Source organism: Annulohypoxylon maeteangense (genome assembly GCF_022496945.1).
Source record: "Annulohypoxylon maeteangense strain CBS 123835 unplaced genomic scaffold GGS22scaffold_7, whole genome shotgun sequence".
Taxonomy (NCBI): domain Eukaryota; kingdom Fungi; phylum Ascomycota; class Sordariomycetes; order Xylariales; family Hypoxylaceae; genus Annulohypoxylon; species Annulohypoxylon maeteangense.
Genome location: NW_025953254.1, coordinates 1,093,658 through 1,115,758, shown reverse-complemented (window position 1 = coordinate 1,115,758; position 22,101 = coordinate 1,093,658). Strand labels below are relative to the sequence as shown.

The following is a 22,101-nucleotide window of genomic DNA, read 5'->3' as shown; positions in this document are numbered from 1 at the left end:
GAGTCCGGGTCATTGGGCTTCAACACGCCCTCCCTCTCTTCTTCTCTCACTTTCTCCTACTCTCTCCAACGATTATTTCGCGGATGAAACAGTCAGAGAGGCAAGTATCTTTGAATGGACGGTATGGTCCCTGAATTGGCCGCGGGCGGCTTTACCCACCGTCCAACCGGCAGGATCAAATACAGTATGCATGATTACCGATGCTTGGTCTTATGTGCAACGTGGACGTCCTCGTTGGCTTCATTTTTCTGGATCCCACCATGATAGCCAACCACTTTGTGGGGCGAGCGTGGGCGGGAATGATTGATCTCTCATTGGATTGACAACTGGACAAGATCTGCCTCACACTTTCAATTGCTCAATTTAATTGAAGGGCTTTCCCACCCGCTGACATGGTGAGTCAAAAGAAATAATACGACATAATAGACGCTGACAGACGCAGCGTGGTGATGAGTAAAAGATACCGGCGAATTTTGAAGTTGATTGACAAATAATTAAGATGGATTGAATTGAGACGGGTCGGAGAATCTAAAGGGAAATGGGAAAAAAGAGCCTATCGATAAAGATAAACGACCCTAACATATCACGTGCATCGAATGATGTTATCGGGCCGTGGCCGTATTATCCGTACCCGTAGATCGTTCTCTCCCCGAACGGCCAACCTCACATTGGTCCCGATCCGGCAACTTCCATAACCGTGTAACCAGCCTATTGGTTAGTAACATCTCACATATTTGCCTTTGCCTTATCTTAACAAACATGAAAATTTTACGTAGGTGTCCGACAAGGCTCGATCTTGAAACGCCTGATGCAAATAGCCCAAATGCACGCGCCTAGTGATAAGACTTGGCATAAGCAAACAGACGAGACACGGAACGAGGCGATGGCGCGAGTTTGTTCAATTAGATAGACGGCATATTCAACCCAAGGAGTATGAGAAGCAGAAGTTTATGCTCAGAATCAAGCCATCTACTTCTTGTCGCCTATCACCAGCCCTCGTCGAGGCGTACGGAAGTAAAGATTGGGGACCCGGAAAGATTACGAGACGTCATGGTTACCTACATTACCTGTATAAACCACATTTCATCATTTGCCATGGCTAACTACATACCTTTCTGCTCGGATTCAAGGTGAAGATATCCTGTGATGCCACGTTTCTTGCAAACCCGTTACTAGGGAAAGGTACGATAGGCGTATCCACGCGCACGTGGATGCAGATCTATTCCCACATTCAACTCTTCACCTTCCCATGTCGTGTAACGCGAAATCGTGAAGTTTCAAAGACATTGAAATTCGCATTGGCTTCCAGAATCTTCGGTTTGATTTCTGCGACTTATCTGTGGATACTCTAACCTGAGGGAATCGTATTAAAGCAAATAGCGAAACTCATGATATTTGTGGGAAACCATAGTCCTGCATCCGAGAATCACAGAGTGTAAACAACCATGGTAATCATAAGAATGGTTTCGCCCAGCTGCAATTCAAATAACTTATCTTAGCGGTAACCCAATAACATCCTTGTGATCTACCTACCTTTGGCGAATTGGTTTCTTGGGTTATATTATAACTCGCTGATTCTTCTGGAAAAGAGGAGCCTTTGTTGAATACATGCCTGGTACCTGTTCTAGCTGAAGCTAGATAGTAGTTAGGGCTGTATTACATACCGCCACTTAAACTACCTATTATGTCAAGCATAGTAATTATCACGTAGATATAATAGAAACCCAACCGAAGAATCTTAGTGGAAATGGCCAAGACTTAACATGAAGAAATCACCATTCAAGCCCTTGACCACACAGTAGTACCTATTTCTTCCTTCTTTCCTTCATCGAGCTGGCATCTAGCTCTGCTCCCCTCTGTCATGGGCCACTTTAAATGTTCTATACGCCACCGTGCGTCAAGTCGATGTATATACCACTAGATACTATGAGTAGGTATGTACGTCCTCCCCAGATGTGAACTGGCTGGTCAAAATAGCAGTCTGAATGGTTCGAACTCGATTATTGTCTTTGCTGGAGGATACCTAATGAAACTACGGATAATAGGTAGGTATAAAATTACGCTTAGAGTTGTCGAGAGAAAGAATTGAGTGTAAGTTTGATGGCTTATCACCCACCATTTGAGCCAAACCTCCAAAGGATAAGAATTTGCAAGTTGGACAACTTGAAGATATTACAAGTGATAGAGCCAGCCCGTCACAGAAGTTCAATCATGAAAGCGTGAAACCATAATTGATTTAAAGAGCAGTTCCGGGGTTGGACTCGAATCTTATCTCTCGTGGTAACTTAGAAATCACATATAACCTAGTGCGATGCGATATTCAAGGTACTATAATGTGAGAGCACTCACAAAGATACGTGCCACAGGAGACGGACAACTTCAGGTCGAATCCAAACACAAGACATATGATATGTTTTGTAAAGGACTTTCCCTTGATTACAATTAATATCGACGACACGTATTTCGGCGGGACTATCACCTGTGTGAGGGCGATGACAGCTGCGACATCCTGAATCGGCGCAATTCTGAGGGATCGTACCTTTATAGGGCCAAATGGAATGTATTGTCCCTATGAAAGGCGATTCTGGCAATGCAGCATCTTACTCAAATGATCTTGTTTGCTCAATAGATGGGTCTACTGGAAGGACATGGCTATGATATTCGTCTGATATGTGGCTAGTTATGCTTGAAGTTCAACTATACTTTAAAAGCAAGCTGATCGACTATGTACCAGAGGAAGCGTGGTTAATCGTTAACGATATTATTCAAGGACGGTTGATCACTGTTAGATATAAACAATTGCGCGGTCAGCTGGTTTTATCTGGTTGTAAATCTTTTAAACAGACGAGAAAAGGGGCTACCAATTGCGGCCATAAGACTTGTGATGAAGCTTATCTGATATATTATGATTGAAGGTGCTCGAGTATTCATATATTGTATGCATAGGATCTCTCTTTTGATTCAATATGCTTCGGTAGAGTAGTAGTATAGGCCGCTACCGTTCCATTTCCCCCGGGCCGATCGCGATATTCGCCGATGGTCTTATATATTGGTCACTAATCTCAGATTGGCCTTGCAGCAGTGATATTGTCAATAAGTTAGTTTATGTAGGTAGACTAGAACATCTTTCATCCGTCAACTGGACATGCTGGAAATGAGTTGCCACCAATGAATCACCAGGTCTCAAAACGCCGACGCCGTAATTAGGAATGGGGAAATATGACTCGAAGGGGGCTGCTATGCGTCTCTTACATCCCCGTCCAGACCAGAGCAGCTTGATCCAAACTCCCACCGCAGCTCAAATGTGTCAATACCACCGTTCCCCATGCAATCGTCCATTCTAGAGTCCCACTACCGAAATCCTTTCTCGAATCTGATGTTGCTGTCGTGGTCAGCGTAGAAGTAAGGTGATAACTTGATTAGCCGAGCTATCACATGGCCATCTCCGCTTGTAATTTCCGAAGTTCCGCTTCTTCGTCGTCTTCCTCGATAGCAGCCTGTTTGTTGGCTGGGACTGTTTTGGTATTAGTATATCAAGGACGAAGCTCATTACGGAGGATGAATTCAACTTACTCTCCTGGTTCCCAACGGCAGGCATCCTGTGAATCGCGTCAGAAACGGGTACACTTCCCGACTCGAGCATCTTCTTGTCGAGCTGTTCCTGTTGCATTGCCTCGAGCTCATCGTTCAGATCTTCCTCGTCCACAGGCTCTCCAATTTGGTTGCTCGTAATCGCCGCAACAATTTCTTCGCTGAGTGCGTTTTGCTCTCGTAATTTGTCCCTATTATTACATATTAGTAAATCACATGACATACTTTGGTTTATATGATTTTCTCGATGAGGGACGTACATGGTTTCGTCGACTTTCTCGGGCGTTAGTTTGCCGTGGATCTGCTTCATTGCCTCGCCCGCTCTTTCCATCGCAGCCAAGGTCTCTCGGTTAATATTTGCAGACTCGATAGCATTAATTTGCTGCTCGAGGGTTCCGATTTGCGATATAGTCTGCTCGAGGCTGTGTTCGTGTCCCTTCTTCCTCCTCAGCGCAGCCTTCGCGGCTATCAGAGCACATATCAGCTCGGACCATTTGACAACCTTCACATGATTGACGACTCACCGTTTTTATTTGTGTTGACGTTCTTCCGTGCGATAGCATCTTGCTCATCCATTTGTGCCATGAGATGTTTTTCGCGCTTCTGTAGCATATCTAACTGCGCTCTTAGGCCGAGGATAGCATTTTTGGGGCTGTCCTTCTTCTTCTGGGCAGCGCCGCCGCCGAACCAACCCCAAACGCCGGACATGGTGATCGGGGGATCGAGGAGTATTTATCGAAGCCGAGCTTGATCTAGCGTTGGGGATTCGCGAATCTCGAATAGAGAAAGAGAGGCTCGATGGGATAGTAGGAGTGATATCGGTCGCGGGATATAATCGACGATAGGGTGGTGATTAGGGAGATGACGTCGCTTTTTCTAGCGTGTCTGAGAATACAGACGTGCCGAATGCTTATCCAAAGCACAAGGAACCGGGAATCGAGAAGAGATAATCGGGATTGAGACCGTAAAGGGGTGCCTAGTTGATCACGAGATTGTTGTCGTTTAGGCAGATAGATAAAGTATAAGTCGGAGGTCAAATTTAGGTAGATCAGTGGTAAATAGTTGAAGTAGTAAGTGGACGGATGGATGATTAGATGACGCCGCAAGCGACAAGGGCGACAAGGTGTAAAGGTGCAAGGTGCCTGCCCGCCGCCTACCCAAAAAAGATAGTGGGTCTTTCCGCTATCCGCTGTCCGCCTGATCTATCTTATCTCCGAAGTTTAACCTTGATTAGTCACCTTATTCGCCCACTGCCACTGACACCTATTATTCTAGAACCCAGGTGCGCACTGACTTCCAAGGTTGACACTAACCAGAAACCTTAGAACAAAGACAAACCTTAGAATTTAAAGGTTCCTAAACCCATTTGCCCATTTTGCCCAATAGTACCCTATTACATCTCATCCCACTCACTAATATCAAACTGTGAGCATTGCCAATTGCGGCCTGTTACTTTACGAAAACCATCTATGGTATTTTCGATTATTGAAAGCCAGATACCTTACTTTATTGTTGGTTAATGGTTTCTTCATTTTGAGATCTAGTGTTCTTACATGATGTCTAACGGACCTCCTCCCTCGGTGCGATGCCTCCTCGGGGATCTACACAGGCACCGCGGTGAGAAGGTTAGATTTTTAGGATGGTAAGACTGCATCTTTACTCATCTTATTTCCAGATCAACTCGACTATCTCTGTAATTCTCGTGCCTGGCAAATACTATTCTTTGCTACGATGACGGCTTCTTGAAATTAACGCCGGGGACGATTCATCTTCCTCGACTTTCCTACTCGATACACGCGCTAATAGTATTATCAGCGTAACATATTATAATACTCACTCGGCTTCTCTGACTCTTGAGCACGAATACAAGGGAAATAAAATGCCTGCCTATGTCGATGTCAAGCTTCTACTCGAGACTCTCAAATCCGAACAATTAGAAATAGGGCAATGGGTTCACGTAATAGGATATGTCACATCTTTCCAAATCCTTATGACTAAATCAAAGGAGCCACGGTGCTCATCAAGCGTCCATGTCCAGGCTCTCGTTCTTTGGACCGCCGAGGATCTGGATATCTCATCATACGAGAAGGCATTCGCTTCCAATAGAGTAGCCGATCGAACATACCCTTCTCAATCCTCATCCGCAGGGCTGGTGGAGTGATCCAAGGGAGATCACCGGATAGGAACCAAACAACGTGTGATGCATGCCATTGGGGGCCTGCCGACGTCCACTTGACGATTTTAAAAGTTGCGCATGTTCAGAAAGAAAAGGTAACCATACAATTTGGCTTAGGTCAGACTAAGCTATAAAAAACATGATTATAATCAGATTCGTCTGGACAACGAATCACTAGTAGCGACTATTCGTCATTTGGTACCATTACTAGGTACATCGTCGATGATAATATTCACCACAGGATATCTTCTGATGCAAATACGATGCAAACACAATGCAAACACACGAGGTGGTGGCCTGGTTGAGGTTATCGATGATGGGTTATGGGCTGCAAGTACTCGAAAGCATTCGCAAGCATTCGCGACCATTGCCAAGAGCTACCGCAGTTACCCCGGTTGTATGCCAACTCAGCAGAATGAAAAAAAAAACTATGGTCTGTGAAAGGCGGTTACTCTTCCAGAGATAAGCTCCGATCGATTCCCGGTACGACCTTGGTTCATAAAAGCTCCGCTCTCGGCTGGCCGCGACCTTAAGATCTCTCCCAAAGGTCGTTCGTTGGCTAGACGGCACAACTTCTTTGATTGGTAGCTAGGCCGAATAAACAAAAGGAGCTATATCAAAGCCTTATATCTACCTAATTGTCTCGACTCTAGATGTCTTGGACCATATTACCTGCACGACTTCTGCATGACATGCACAGAACCGCAGGGTGAGATGCTTGGAATAAGCCAATTGGGATTAGGTCTCGCCAAAAAGAGCTTAAGCTTCTTTGGCTTGTTGCGGCAGGTTGAGCGCTCATGCAGACAACCATTGAACTATCGTGTTTCAATCTTGCGGATCCACAGAGGCTTCAGCAATGCCAGATGGCAATCCCTCGCTGGAGGACGATTTCCACCTGCAGCTATCAATCTCAGACAATCCATTCCCGACCAACCTCGACCAACCTTGGAGCCGCCCAAGGCCCCCTTGGCTGTAGGACGTGCGTCTCTCGACTCCCTTTGCCCTGTGTTCCCGCCTCTGTCTGACAGGCACACATTCGGTTGCGTTACATCGGCGATCTGCTACATCCCCAGACAGTTCGCGAGTCTTTGCTAAACGTCACTTCCGAGATGACTCGCCTCCTTTCTTGTCGTCGTACGGCCGCCGAGAGATGTGGCTTCTTCGATCTTTTCCTCGGCGCTTCGATCCTTCTCCAGACCCCTTCGATATTAAAACCGGTTGGTGTAATGGCCGTTTCAACGGCTTCTCGGGATTCAATTGCGAGCGAGCCGCCGCTTGCTTCTCCCACATATCCTTTGACTTAAGACATATGTCGTCGATTTGTTCCTGCGCGCAGGTTAATCGGCGGCGTTAACACGTGGTAAGCGGACATGGCTTACGTCCGTCAAGCACGCACCGGGCGTCGTGATGAGAAACCCATCTTCTCCCTAGAAGCAAATTGGTCAATGGACTGCCCGCAGAGTATCGTCGTGGTCATCGTACTTCTCGGGTGTACGGTCTGACGGTGGCGTCTGGCCCTAAATAGTACTGGAGCTCCTGAGTAATGACTCTCTTGTGGATATCTAGATGCGGAATCCAGTATTTGTTCATGGGAGGGGATGCCATCTTTCGAATGTGTGCTGGGTCGAAAGGGGAATCGCTCTAGAGAAACCGGCAAGGTCAGCACGAAACCGGTCGAGAGAAGTATTTATGCGAGAAGCCCAACAGCAGTCGCGCCGCGCAAGCGTAATGCCGAATATTCGGCACCAGCGCAATTCCTGCGGAGGATTCTACTATGTTTTATTCTCACACCGCTCTTGATGTGCAGGAGAGGCTTTAATAGCCGTGTATTTAAGTTGTCTGGCCTGCCATACCTTCGTCCCGAATGCGACTGTGGTCTGGTAGGTGCATATATACACAAGGGATGTAATGGTTCGCCTCACTTACACGCCCCATTTTTCCACCACGACGAATAGGCACCACCCACTTCTTTGAGTACAAAGCATCGAATATCCACAGCTTGAATACCGGGATTGGCTCTTATTGCTCAATCTTTTACAGTCAGTGCTGTATCTGGTCACATTGCAGCGACCCCCCTGCCGGTACCGAACTCGTGCTTCTTACTTTTCACGAAACTGCGTCACGCATCCGCGCCCGAGTATTCCTATATTTGTGATTCGGATATCCTATCAAGGGATTTCCGTGCTTCCTTCTTACGTTTGTGGCGTTTTTTTCTCACCATCGTCGTCTGCCAATGGGATTTTCAATAAACAGGGTATGCACATTTGGCCGTCAGAAAGCCTCGACAGAGGTCAGCGGGCACTAAGGGACGAGTAACTACTGGATTTCTTCTAGAGTCGTCATTTATTTGCGATTCAGACGCCTAGAGCCAATATTACTACCATCCCGCCTATATTTCAGCTTCCGAACCAGCTCACGTTACCCGCGTCATCCGACCTTGATTAGGAAGTTGCACTACTTATTAACTTCCTACCTAGGCTAATAGCGCTTCGTCTTTCGTCGCCATACGAGGCTTTCGACTATTTCGGGGTGCTTCAACTCAACCATTTTTAGCTTGGCGTAGTTCGTCCAACAGTCACACATTAGCAGCTGAAACCTAAAGGAAGATTTCCCGTTTCAGGTTGGCGTAAAATCAGGACGAGGAAGAAATCCAATCATGATAAAAGCATTCATTGCCCAAATTCTCAATCTTGCGTGGTACAATACGACTCCCCGTACTTCCCCATCCTACATTTTGGTTTGTCTGGCCTCTAACGGTAGGTTGTGTGAGTATGACCGACTCCCCGAAATGGCACTTTCATTGTTGTAACATCGTGGCCGCCGTGCGTCTTTGTTGATCAAATTCTTATACGCCGCAGATGCGTCAGCGAAATAGGTTATTCCAAAAGCGCATGTAGCGCTCGTTGGATATAAACAACAGCTCCCAATAAAACCCGGTTCGACGACTCGCCTACTTACGGATTTCTGCACCTACTCATATATGCTGTCATCATATATGAACTAGATGGTATTGGCAAGGATACTCGATGTTGTCGGTTACATCGGTAAAGGAATAGGAATCTTATTCACTGCTAGTTATATTGCATATAATACGTGTTGAATCCGGTGGAAATTCGGCCGATCCCGAGTTTAGTTGGCTGAACTCAAAGATGTTGACCCCTGAACCCCTATCCTTCGGTGGGAAAGGACATCCCTATGGAAAACAAGAGTGGCAAACTTTCAGTGGCTGAACTAGAGGGTGTACAGCACTTGAATCTTTGATCCAGGGTATAAGAAGACATTTGCCACTTACGCATGTTCACTTACTAGCGTGGTAACAGGCCTATGTACTTCGCAATTCCCTAATAATCTACTTCCTACGCTGGCTGGAAGTCCAGCATAAACAGGCCCTACCATTGCTCGCCAAGGCTATCGTCTGTGCTTATCGTAGGTGACTATCATTTACATACCGGAATATACACGAGTCCAAGAGAAATTATTGAGGAAAGCAAACACCACAGTGGGAATTGGGCGGGCTGAAGACTCAATTGGCCGTAAGCACTCAATTAATTAATAGATTAACCCCTTGGAAAGCAGCATTTACAATTGGCAAGTTTCTTCGGCATTCTTTAATCGACCTCGCCCCTTAACCGAAGGGAAGGATATCCCCCTCACCGAAATTTCAAGGTTCCTACACTTGATTGTTCTCCCAGAGTTAATGTATCGTTCGGCTGGGTCTCATAGCACTTCGAATAAGCTCACGGATAGCTTCTAAAGTTATCGTATGCTATCGTAATGAAAAAGGCCAAACTTGGGATTATGCGTTTGAATATCAGGGGTAGTCATAACTCTCGCCAAGGGGTGCAGAGTCTAGGTTTATACCATGGACTCATAAACCCGGGGCGTATAATCTAACCATATCCCCTACTGAAGACAATGAGGACATCGGCATGTTAACAAAAACGTCTCAAGAATTATCTGTGTTATATAAACCAATGTGTAACCCTAACCCCACATTAACCCTTACCCTACCTAACCCTTACCCCTAATATAGGGTTAAGCAGAATAATACACCTGGATACCTGACTTCCAGGTTGGGATATTGATTAAGTATATTAACTGAGGTAGCTTTGTTAATTTAAACGGTTACATTGAAGTCGGAATTAGAAAAGCCACGCCCATTTTTAATAAATTTCGAAGAATCGAAACCAACGTATGTAAATGTGACAGATATTAGGTAAGCTATTACATAATCCAACCGAATCAAATATACTAGGTAATACGACACAGCATTCTTTCAAAAGTCGAATATAAAAAACAGAATATGGCAGTAATAAGGTAAATAAATATGAACTCAATTAATGCTAAGGCAAGATGAAAAGGTAGGTAGTAAAAAATTGTTTACCTAGGTATTCAGAAACACCATGATTGAATCCGCAATGTTAAAGCACTTGAAGATGACTAATCATTATCATAAGCCTGGAGACATCTTCAGCCATTCCCAAAAGACATAAAGCGTAATGCCAAATATAAGGCTCATCGGCTATCAAGTTCTCAGAATTAAGATTTGGCGCTTGGATGTTAAGAACTATAGTAATGCCACAGCAGGGAAAAGTCGTAATAACAAGCTGAAAAACTTTCATATAGCGTTTTCAACCTAGGTAAGTTTAAACCATACCCTCATGCGTAATCAAAACAATAATTTTCAATTGAGAAGCAGTCCGTGTTTCTCCTGTCTCTACATACCTTACCATGGCCATTCCTCGTAGCAGTCGTAGCGATATGGCAGCGATGGAGATGAGGCCTCTACCTATCTTCACGTACACCATGGTATTTGACTCGACTCAGGAGATCTGAGAGTCAGACTACTAGTTCAGCATGGACATCTCAATATAGCTGGATAGAGAAATCTCCTCGCCCTTCTTGTGGTATGGGTGACGTGGATTCCTTTATCTCCATAGTGGCGCTGATCTACCTTGTCGGAAACGGCCATGATGGTTATGAGCTTCGCGGCCTCTAGGTCTTAGTACTGAGCATTCACACCACAGATAGCCTCTACTTTGCGATTGCGCTAGGGGTTCATAACGAGTCGTGACAAAGTCGCATTAAGTTTCGAGAACTGAATTGTCGGAGCCGTGCATACCTGTTAGGTTATTTCGTAGAATATGTGCTCCCTGGATAATAGAAGTGTATGACGAGAAGCCCCCTAAATGCTTTCATTGAATCGAATGTGGGGCTTAGGATAGGAAAGATGTGGGGTTTTCTTCTTCTTGAGTACCTGGTAGGTTTGAGGAATTCCCTCTTCATCCTACTAGAAGAATTATAAATTGCAGATTGCAATTGGACAAACTATTGGTGGCCATGAAATTGCCCAACGATAGAATCGAGAGCCTCGACTGGTAAGGAATATCACAGGCTCTATCGCCTGCGTTGGCCTAGGCAGGGTATTTTTGACAGTTCGATACTTATTATTATTTCGCGCTTACCTATCTTCATCTATTTTTTCGCTTGATAGGCGTACCATTCTGGTCAAGCTCTTAGAGCTATCGGTTGCTATTTCCTTATCCTCTTGACTGGCGTGTTTGTTTCGTGATCCGGCATTTCATGTAGCAGGCCATTCGAGAAAGGGTCGATTGTCGATGTTTTTGTGTCTAGCGACGATGTTAATACCGAGGCCCTGGTTTTTAAAATTGTACGTTGCCATTTGTCGGAGGCACGTAGTTGCGATATACGATCTATGTCTAAGGTAAGATCACTTTGGGCTGTAGCGTATTCATGCGATTGTTCCATATGTCAGGTAGACGTTGAAGTTGTATTCTTCGGGGATATCGGTTTCATTGGTCGAACGGGGTAGGATTTGCAACATGTATAAGGAGTCTGGTGATGTTTGTGTGTTTGATGTTTCGATGATAGTTTCTTCAGGGTTGACAGGAGCAGTCGATGGTGATGGTGGTGATGGTAGTGGGGATAGTAATGGATTGGATTTAGTTAAGTTTGGTTCTTCTCTTTTTACCTGAATACCACGATTACATAATCAACGCACAGTGAACCTTCCAGCATTTGATGTGTACAAAGTACTTAATCGGTAACAGATCCGAGCTAGGGTTTTGCATTATATGTATAATGAGGGTATTATACGGTATAATATTATATATTTTATATTATATTATTATATTTATATTAAAGTGGTATAATAAACGGTATAATATAATATCGAGGTAAAAAATTTTTATTAATTTAATATAAAATTTTTTTTTTTTTTAAATATTTACGATATTTTAATTAATTTAAGTTTTTTTTATAATAATTTTTATAATTATTTTATAATTTATTAATTTTAAAAATAAGTTATATAATAATAAATATATTAATTTTATTTTTTTTTTTTTTATTTTTTTCGATTTATTTATTATTATTATTTATTAATTAAATTACGATATTTTTTAAAAATATTAAAATTTATCGTTATTTTAATTTTATTAAACGAAGCGTTTTTTTTTAATTAAAAGTTCGTTATAAATATTATTATATTAAATTATTTTTTAAATTTAAATTTTATTAATTAATAAAATATTTAAAAAAATATAATTAATATAAAATTTTTAATTAAATATAATTAAAATTATTTATTATAATAATAAACTTTTTATTAAATACGAAATAAATGAAATTTACGATTTTTTTTTTAATTTAAATAATATATTTAAATTTTTTATTTTTCGAAATTTTACGAATAAATTATTTAATATAATATATAACGAATATTTAATTTACGTTATAAAATTAATTATAAAATTAAATTTAATTAACGTTATATTTAATAAATTTAAAATTTTTATTAAAAAAAAAGTTTTTAATATTTTTATTTAATTTTTTATTAATTTATTTTTTTATTAAAAAATTATAAACGTTAAATTTATTTAATTAATTATTAATAATTAATTTAATATTATATTATTTTTTTTACGAAAAATTATAAATAATAAATTATTATTAATAAATAAAATTAATATAAATACGTGTAAAATAATGTAAATTATTTATTATTAAATTAATAATATTTTTAAATTAAAACGCGTTATAAACGTTTTTTACGAATTTTATAATTTATAATTATTAATTAAAAATATATTAAATTTAAAATTTTAAAAAAAAATTTATTAATTTATTATTATTTTAATCGACGTATTTAAAAAAATATTTTATTAATATTTTAAATTAAAAAAATTAAATAATATTAAAATTTTATTATAAACGTAAATTTTTATACGATTTAATTTAATTAAATTTTAAAAGTTAATAATTATTATATAATATAATTATATAATAAAATTTATAATAATAATATTTTATTTTTTATTAAAATAATTAAGTTTTTTTTAATAATTTTATTTTTTTATTTATCGTATTTAACGATTTTTAAATTAATTAAAATAATAACGATTTATATAAAATTATAAAAATAATATCGAATAATTTTTAATAAAATTAACTTTTTATTTTAATTCGTATAATTAAATTTATTATAATAATTTAACGTATATTAAAAATAAATAATTTATTTTTAAAAAGTTTAATTTAAAAATAAAAATTAATTTATAATATTTAATTAAATTTAAATTATATTATTAAATTAAAATAAATTAATTAAATTATTTTATTTTAAATATATTATAATTAAATAACGAAATAAATAACGAATGTTAATTAAATTATTTAAACGTTTAATTTTAATAATAAAAATAATAAAATATTTATTATTTAATTAAAAAAAATACGATTATTTTTAATAAAATTAATAAAAAAAAATTAAAATTTTTAAAAATAATTAATTAACGAGTTTTATTCGTTTAAAATAAAAAAAAATATATTTAATTTAATTTATAATATATTTTATAAAACGTAATTATTTAAATAATATTAATTAATTATAAAAATAACGGGTAATAAATTAACTTTATATATAAAAAAATTATTAAATATAATTTTTAATTTAATTTTTTTTAAATATATTTTTTAAATTTAAAATTATATTTAAAATATTCGAAAAAACTAATTAAATTAAATAAAAATTAATAAATTAACGTTTATTTACGTTAATTTATATATATTAAAAAAATAAAAGTAAATATTAAATTAAAACGTGGTAATTTTATATTATAAAAATATAAATTATAAATCGTGAAATTTTTAAATACGTTTTCGTAAATTTTAAAAGTAAAACATTATTATAATAAATTATTAATTATAAATAATTATAAATATAAAAAATATATATAATAATATAAATATTAAAAAAAATAAAAAAGTTTAAAATAAAAAATTTTAATAAACTTTTATAAAAAGTTTATCGATAAATAATTAATTAACATAATAACGTAAAATTTATATTAAAAAAATAAAATATTATACTACGATTTAATATATTTTTTAAATTTTTTTTAAATTTAATTAACGATTAAATTAATTATATAAAATATAAAATTTATATATAATTATTAAAATAATTAAAATTTTATTAAAATTATTTTAAATTTATATTTATTTATTTATAAATTAAATAATTTTTTTAATAATTAAAATAATTAATTAAAACATTTAAAATTATTTTAAAATAAAATTATATATAATATATAAATAATTTTTATATATATAAAATATATATAAAATTAAAAAATTTTTCCGTTTCGTTATACGTATAATAAAATTATTATATAATATTAATATTATATATTATACGCATTATATAATTTTATATTATATATTATAAAACGTTAATTTAAACATTAATATCTTAAGATTCATTTCCTACGTAAATTCAGCTACTTTACATAAGTAATTCTCCGTGACTGCCCCGCGGTGGATCATCCACGTATTAGACTAAGCCCCAAGCGTTTATGTAATCATCAGGTATTCAGGGCTTTTTAGTAGCATGGCTGCATGGATAAATTAGTGCAAAGTTTTAATGACCTCATCAATGTTGTCAATGCAATGAGGCCTGACAACACAACACGCGGTCAAGGCACACAAGCCGGTGATCTGGTTGGTCCCGGCATTCCACGTACTTCTCGAACGAACTGGGCCATTAAACGCCTAGTCGTGGTCCACATGATACCACTCGGCTCATCGCATTGGCTCGCACATTGATTGACACGCCTTACAAGATCTCGAAGCGTCTTTCTATGCCGATACTGGGGTGATTGACCGATCTCCAGCTACGCCATTACAAGCCGTAAATAACGGGACACCAGAATCCTGATTTGTAGTGGCGATCTGTGGCCAATGTGATTACTGACTTTATTCGGCCTGTTCGGGGTCAACCTACTAAGCCCACCAGCCCACCTAAGCTAAATGGTTTGCTGTTTGGCCTCGTTATGAGGTGTGTAAGTCCGAGAGGCGTCATAGCTCGAGCCGTGAATAAGACTGGCCAGTTCGAGATGTCGATAAATACCTGATTAGTCGCCCGAAGGGAAATGTACAAAATCCCATCTCTTTGCTCTCTAACCTCTCCCGATTATTAGACCATCCATCTCTAATAACTTACCACATCCTCTTGCATATTCCTAAACAGACCTACAATAAAGAATTATATAACCAACATGATTCTAACTGATCTCTTCTCCATGGTCCTCCGCCTCGCGGAGCTGGGGTTCGGTGCCATCGTCGCCGGAATTAACGGCAAATATCTTCACGATGTCCACAACACTAGCAGCTGGGATCAAGGCCGTTTTATCTACACGGAAGTGATAGCTGCCCTCGCCATCTTCCTTGCCCTCGTCTGGCTCTTCCCATTCGCCGGTAGCTTCACTCACTGGCCCGTTGATCTCGTTATCTCTCTCTGTTGGTTCGCCGCCTTTGGTCTACTAGTTAACGTAAGTTATCTCAATGTTACCCACATATACAGCTATGATAGATGCTAATAGCGTGGATAGTTCCTTAACGGCACATGCGGATACGTCTTTGATTGGGGCAATGTCTCCTTCCGGAACGGCGACCAGTGCGGAAAGTGGAAGGCCGTCATCGCCTTCTCGTTCCTGTCTGCTATCTGCTGGCTCGTCTCAGCAATCGTCGGCGTATTCTGGGTTCGCGAGAAGGAATCCCGCGCCTACCGTCGCCGCACTTGGTACAGAACTCGCGTCTAAGCCTCGAAAGGAATCGATACTTAGGTACTCTTGATGATATTTCAACGCTGTACTACGACTCTACTTAACCTAATTGTTAACGTAATGTCACTTACCGGACTCTGAGATTCTCTTGGGTCCTACGCATGATGATTCTGAGCTTGGGGGTTGAGGTTCGGTTGGCTTGTTTTGGTGTTTTCAACTGTTACTTGGCGTCGGAATTGAGCATGTATTGAAGCAACAAAGATACCCCAATTAATGAAATATAATTCTAATAATTTCCTAATGCCCGCTCACTAGGTAGACTTGGTCACAATGAATGATGTTGGGGAACATTCCAAGGTGACGGCGATACCGTTGTCCAAGAAATCTTAATGAGGGTATCGTAGTCGGCTGCCTCGATGGTTTCAGGGGTCAAAGAACTCCTCGCATCCGCTTTCATCAGATCTAGCACGTATCACACCTCCTTCTCTGCTACCTAGCGTATACGTCTGGCTACCGCCCCAACACCCATTAACACTGCTGATACTAACAGAGGCGGTACCAATTGAGATACTATCTAGCCTAGTATCCACCGAGTCTAGACGCCTCTTCTCCGCATACCGCTCACGAATCTCGTCAACAAGTTGTTTAAACGCCCAAAACCCATCAGCAGTGAGAGGCTGCTCTCCGGGTCCAAACTCCTCATCGGGCTTGTACATCCGCTGCGTAACCAACAGCATAGGGGAGTTTCCAAATTTATTAGGCATATCCGGGTCTATGGAATTGATATTGGCGCGACGGAGAGCCTCGATGGATGCAAGGTTTGATGTTGCCGCCCAATGCAATATGTTATTCTGGTAACAGTCAACAACATCCAGCCTTGCGCCCGCGTTGATAAGTAAGCCGAGAAGAATCACATTCTGGTTCAAAAGCGTCATCATGATAGGAGCTGTTCGCTCGAGATTCTCTTGGTTATTGATATCAAGGCCGGCGCTGATAAGACAGGACAAAGACTCCGCCCACGAAGTTCGAAGTTCTCTGATTTGATGGTCCGGAGCATTATCCCAATTGTAGTAGTCTTCTGCCGCTATGTCGAGTGGGGTTTCAGTCACGAAGTCTCTACGTGAAGAAGTAATGTACGCCCCGCGGTCCAGGAGTAATCGCAACATCTCAGGTTTTCCGAACGCATCAGTAATTGCCGTTAGTAAGTGTTTCTTATTATAGAAATTAACATCTGCTCCATTATTTAGAAGCAATTCGGCGATACCAACGTTGCTCATTCGTACGGCCAGAACAAGAGGCGTCAATCCGCTTACACTCAGACAGTTTGGCGCTGCTCCTGCAGCTAATAATGACTGTACTGCGCTTCTATCCCCTCTTTGTACGGCCCAGTGTAAATGCGCATACCCACAATCATCCAGGCGGTTCAAATCGGCCGGTTCTAATAAACGAAGAGTAGATGATAACTCGTTTTCGTTAGGTAAAGCAACTCGATATCCTCTTGAATTTATGGGTGAAAGTGACGACAATTCTTTAAGTATGCGCTGATCGACACGAGGATTATTCATATATTGAATCGTGTATTCTTTGACAACTGATGAGACCGATCTACTTTGAGTCAGCTACTTGTGAAACCCGGAATGTTCAGATATAATAATGTTCAACTCACCGACCAAACACATCCTTCGAATAGAAGTCGCAACCTTGTTGAATAAAATAATTGGCCATTTCAGATCGGCAATAGAACATAGCCATCTATAAATTAGAGTTAACTTCGTCGTATGTAGGATTGAAACCTTCCCTTACCATAGCAAGCGACCCTCCCCACGTGGCGACATCTGTAGGGAGTATGTTCTTATTCGCCATATTAATTCGGACCCAGTTCATGTCGTCATACTCTATAGCTCGCCATATGTTATGAGTATTTATGACCCTAGGAATCCGGAGATGAAGAGATGAACCAGACCCAGTGAGGCTGGACCAAGAAATAGCGAGCTCGATCGAACGTGCTAAAAGCCATCGAGGGAAGGCATAATATAGTCGTAGAGATGACGGGGCCTTTGCTTTACATGCGGTTGCATCGCATTCAACGTGCTGAACGAGAGGTGTTACATTGTACTCCAGGAAGAGATGGCCAATCAAGGAACTAAGCCACACCGGTGACTGCAAACGCTTAGTTTGATGGCAACTACACCTGCAAGCGAGCGAACAAATTGGTACAAGAGAAGCGTTGAAGTACACCATCGGTATTGAACTAGGTGTCTTGGGCTGGGTCTCAACTTTGATGGGATTGGCTGTGGCTGTGGGTGTGGGGATGGCTCCAGCTAGGCCTTGGTTAAGCTGAGCAATAGAGCCTTGGAGCTCTTTGTGGAGTGCTAGGTTTTCCTCCCGCGCCAAATTAGATTGTTTTTGAAGCAAAGAAATGCTCTGCGTTGAGGTACACAATAATTCTTGTATGTTGATGCTGAGTTTAGTTTGCCGGTGTCTGGATGCTGTTAGTTCGGTGCTGCCATGCTACTGGACATGTTGGCAGGTTGGGTATGTACGTCTGAGAAGTGATAAATGCTGTAAAGCATAAACTTAGATTCTGCCGGGCCTGTCTGGCTTTCTGTTGAAGTCTCACAATATTGTGTTTTTCCTTTTGCCATCTCCACTTCGAAATGTCTTCTTCATCGTTACACCACCGCTTTGCGCTCCGTTTCTTAGGCGTCTTCAGCCGACCGCATATGGCATTTAGATCCTTGGTGGTCTGAGCCAACTCGTCTTTTAAAGAAACGAGGAGACCAGGATCGAGTGCTTGTAGGCGAGGATCTGAATTCGTTATCGATGATGGGCTTTCGAATTCTCGTAGCACTGTCTGAACCTGTTGAGCTACGGCCTGCAACGTTGAAAGCTCGTTTACCAGCCCGCTAAACTCAAGTGGTATCTGGCCTAACGAACGAATGAAATTGACGCCTTTCGTAATTCCCACGGTTGCTTGCACAAGGGCGATGATGCTAGCGGTTATTGAGAGTGGATCCATAGTGTCTTCACACCCAAGTTCCCTAGGTGGAAAGGGGCATTGTTAGACATGCATCTGCGTGTTGGTGATGCCTGCATATTATTGTCGACTTAAAATGGTGGCCACCGCATAATAAGGCTCCCGCGGGATAAGGCTGGCAGGGCAAATTGTAGGGCGCATTGCAAGGCAATTTGAATACCTAGGAGGTAGGCACCTATCTGCTGACCCCAGCTGATTGAGCTGCACATTTTAGGGGTTGGGCATTTTCCCCCATCGATAATCATCTAATGAGATTGATTTGAGGTGATTCGTGAAAGCACTTGAAGGCGTCAGTTAATGAGGTTGATGAAGTGGAAAGAATCAATTTGGACATCGCGTCTTACACTTCAAAGTTTACGTGCACCTTACTAAGCTAGCGTATTACATAAGCAATTATTAACTGGAAGAGGTAATCCCTGCTAAAGTATTTGCTCACAGAAAGAATTTTTAGAAATGTGACGACATTAGATATGAAATTCCCCTGGTAATCAGATCTAATGTAGGTACCAACCTAGCTGAGGCAAATCGCCAAACCGATTCCCTTGATTTTAGTATTTTTGTGGATTTTATTATTTTTGCCTAGGTCGGGTGTCTAGCAATAACGAAAGATCAATCGTAGATTACGTGGCACCCCGTCGACCCAGAAAATACTTTGAGTACATCGATGTAAGTATTACCACAATATGACAGCCTGCCTAGATCTTTGCTCGCGATCGGCTGCAGTTGAAACAAAGGCGTCCATATAGAAATCTAATTTGACGAGAATTGCACAAAGAAAAGAGAAGAAGTTGATAACTTGGCAGCTACATACTCCCAGGAGTCTATGACAGCATCGGTGGGGCAAATGAGGCTAAACGATCGAGGTGACGCCACATTGTGTAACTTCAAAAGTATCACCAGCCACAATTTCAACCAGTAATACCTTGTACAGGCCAAAGGGAAAGAATCTACGCAACAACTTCCTTCTCTTAACAACGTGAATGACGAGACCCCCCGGATGTCGGCAGTCAGGCAGTTAGGTTCACATAGTAGAATGCGGACCAAAAGCTGAATGCTAAAATTGCCAAACCAATCGGGTTATTTTCGTCTACTGAGCACATTAGACGAAATGGACGGACTCTTCTAACTCTCCATATATCGTCATATTACCTGTCTACCGGTAACTGTTTGGAGATGACCGCCACAATTCCAGGTACTTTGTCCTCTACTATGACGCCGACAGGTGAGCCACAAGACCCTAGGCAGGTACATGAAGGTAGGTGCAAACATCCGTATATACGGATGTACATGCAAGTAAAAGCCCCGAGGTAGATGAGTCGGGGCCGCTACATGACGGGTAGCCACAGATGGTCTGAACGCTAGGTACTTTTGAGTTTGCTCTACCCGGATTAGATCTTCCGGTAAGTTTCTTCGAGCAGTCTGTCCAGGATGGCACTTCCTAAATCAGGGGTGATGACGACGGATGAAGTAAGAGAGGCTTTCATCCAACTGTCTAGCTTCGCAATTTGTAATGATTGGGTATAATCCTTTAACTAACTCATTGAAGGTGTATCTACATACAGCTCGGGACACACAAGAAGCTACGGCTTTTGATCGAGATTATCGATGATGACATTCTATGTTAAACTGAGGAAGTAACATGGCACATTAGAATAACGAGCAAGCACTGCCTGGTTCATGTCATATAAGAAGTTGACATACCTCAGCTCAAGCTTCATGTTTTCCTTTCATTCATCATCATCAAACTACTATACTCAAAACTCAGAAACAACAACCTAAGAGTCAATCTCAATAATTAACACTAGCAGCTTTACTTCATTCAATATCATACTCGCAATTACTTTCCAATATGTCTAGTGTCATCAACAAGGTCAAGGATGCCGTATCCGGCAACCATAACTCTTCCACCACTCATGGTGCCTCTGAAGGCACTCACGGACCTCACACCAGCCGTGTTGGAAATGCCGCCGATCCGAGAGTCGACAGCGACCGCGACCACCGCGCTGCGCCAGGCTCGACCATTGGCGGCTCTCAAACACACACATCTGGTGGTAACTACACCCACGGAACTACGGGTACAACTGGCACTACGGGCACTACAGGCTACACAGGCACCACGGGGCAGACAACCTCAGGGCCTCATAGATCAGACATAGCCAACAAGGTTGATCCCAGAATTGACTCTGACCGATCCGGTCACTATGCAGGCAACGCCGCTGGTGACTACGGTGGTAGTGGACCCGAAGGAGTTTCTGGCCCACACAACTCTCGTCTAGCCAACGCCGTCGATCCTCGTATGTCTCCCTCTTGCATTGGTCTTGATGTCATCACTAACTCAGATACAGGCGTAGACAGCGACCGAGATGCCAGCCGTACTGTCGGAAACACATACGGCAGCTCTGGCACTGCCGGAACGACGGGTGCCGGTTACACTCCTGGGAGCACCACGGGAACTACGGGAACTACAGGCAACCACTTCAATAGCTCCACGGGAGGTACTGGGTACGGCACAAATGATACTACCGGAACTACTGGTTCTACCGGTATTCACGGCACTCATGGGAATCATGGTACTGCTGGCACCCACGGCACCCACGGCACTACTGGTACCCATAACACTACCGGCACCCACGGTGCTACTGGTACACACGGTATTGCCGGCACACATGGCACTACCGGCACACATGGCAATACCGGCACATATGGCACTGTCGGAACGCACGGGTATAGCACGGGAGCAACCGGTACTCACGGCCAAGGGGTAACCGGAACGCATGCAGCAAATTCCGGCCCGGGTCCCGCTCCCGGCACCGCCGGTCCTCACAAGAGCGACATGATGAACAAATTAGACCCACGAGTTGACTCGGACCTGGACAATTCCAAGACATTCGGCGGCAACAAGACTTACCAGTCGTAAGTACGCATTGACCGCTTCGCAACATTGCTTTCGCCTGCTTTTCGTATCGGAATGAAAAATTAGTTAACAACTTCCGGAAGTGGGAACTATTCTGCCAAAGATCCTACGGACGCTGCTCAGGTACCTCCCTCTACTTTGCGACAACACATCGGCGAACCTGTGGTTGAACATGGCGACCAGAAACACGGTCATAACCATAGGAATAACGTGACATCTGCTCAGGAGGGACACAGGGGTTTATAAGATGGAACAGTTTGACTAGCAATGGGATGAGGGAATAAGGCAGTTGTTATAA

At 41.3% G+C, this 22,101-nt stretch overlaps 6 protein-coding genes across 6 annotated transcripts; 3 read left to right on the top strand and 3 right to left on the bottom strand.

Moving 5' to 3' along the window:
* Positions 1-3,009: 3,009 nt before the first annotated feature.
* GGS22DRAFT_161975 (Snf7-domain-containing protein) lies at positions 3,010-4,807 on the bottom strand. Its single transcript, XM_047961157.1, has 4 exons — positions 4,116-4,807; positions 3,852-4,056; positions 3,574-3,782; positions 3,010-3,514 (listed from the first exon to the last, which is right to left on the bottom strand). Exons 1-4 carry the CDS (start codon positions 4,297-4,299, stop codon positions 3,432-3,434), a joined length of 681 nt encoding a protein of 226 aa, XP_047819612.1. The 5' UTR covers positions 4,300-4,807; the 3' UTR covers positions 3,010-3,431.
* Positions 4,808-4,913: 106 nt separating this feature from the next.
* GGS22DRAFT_134360 (CST complex subunit Ten1) lies at positions 4,914-5,871 on the top strand. The gene is made up of 2 exons (XM_047958542.1): positions 4,914-5,233; positions 5,407-5,871. The coding sequence occupies exons 1-2, from the start codon at positions 5,145-5,147 to the stop codon at positions 5,750-5,752; spliced, it is 435 nt and encodes a 144-aa protein (XP_047819611.1). The 5' UTR covers positions 4,914-5,144; the 3' UTR covers positions 5,753-5,871.
* A 994-nt stretch (positions 5,872-6,865) lies between these two features.
* On the bottom strand, positions 6,866-7,372 carry GGS22DRAFT_188063 (uncharacterized protein; the record flags this gene model as incomplete). Its single annotated transcript, XM_047964677.1, has 3 exons — positions 6,866-7,093; positions 7,147-7,194; positions 7,250-7,372. The coding sequence occupies 3 exons, from the start codon at positions 7,370-7,372 to the stop codon at positions 6,866-6,868; spliced, it is 399 nt and encodes a 132-aa protein (XP_047819610.1).
* Positions 7,373-14,675: 7,303 nt separating this feature from the next.
* Positions 14,676-16,153, top strand: GGS22DRAFT_161967 (marvel domain-containing protein). Its single transcript, XM_047961156.1, has 2 exons — positions 14,676-15,618; positions 15,679-16,153. Exons 1-2 carry the CDS (start codon positions 15,346-15,348, stop codon positions 15,886-15,888), a joined length of 483 nt encoding a protein of 160 aa, XP_047819609.1. The 5' UTR covers positions 14,676-15,345; the 3' UTR covers positions 15,889-16,153.
* Positions 15,679-18,871, bottom strand: GGS22DRAFT_199943 (ankyrin; the record flags this gene model as incomplete). The annotated part of the gene is made up of 5 exons (XM_047966361.1): positions 15,679-17,457; positions 17,519-17,604; positions 17,656-18,012; positions 18,070-18,334; positions 18,396-18,871. 5 exons carry the CDS (start codon positions 18,869-18,871, stop codon positions 16,275-16,277), a joined length of 2,367 nt encoding a protein of 788 aa, XP_047819608.1. The 3' UTR covers positions 15,679-16,274.
* Positions 18,872-20,738: 1,867 nt separating this feature from the next.
* GGS22DRAFT_188060 (uncharacterized protein) lies at positions 20,739-22,049 on the top strand (the record flags this gene model as incomplete). Its single annotated transcript, XM_047964676.1, has 3 exons — positions 20,739-21,183; positions 21,235-21,802; positions 21,887-22,049. The coding sequence occupies 3 exons, from the start codon at positions 20,739-20,741 to the stop codon at positions 22,047-22,049; spliced, it is 1,176 nt and encodes a 391-aa protein (XP_047819607.1).
* Positions 22,050-22,101: the final 52 nt, after the last annotated feature.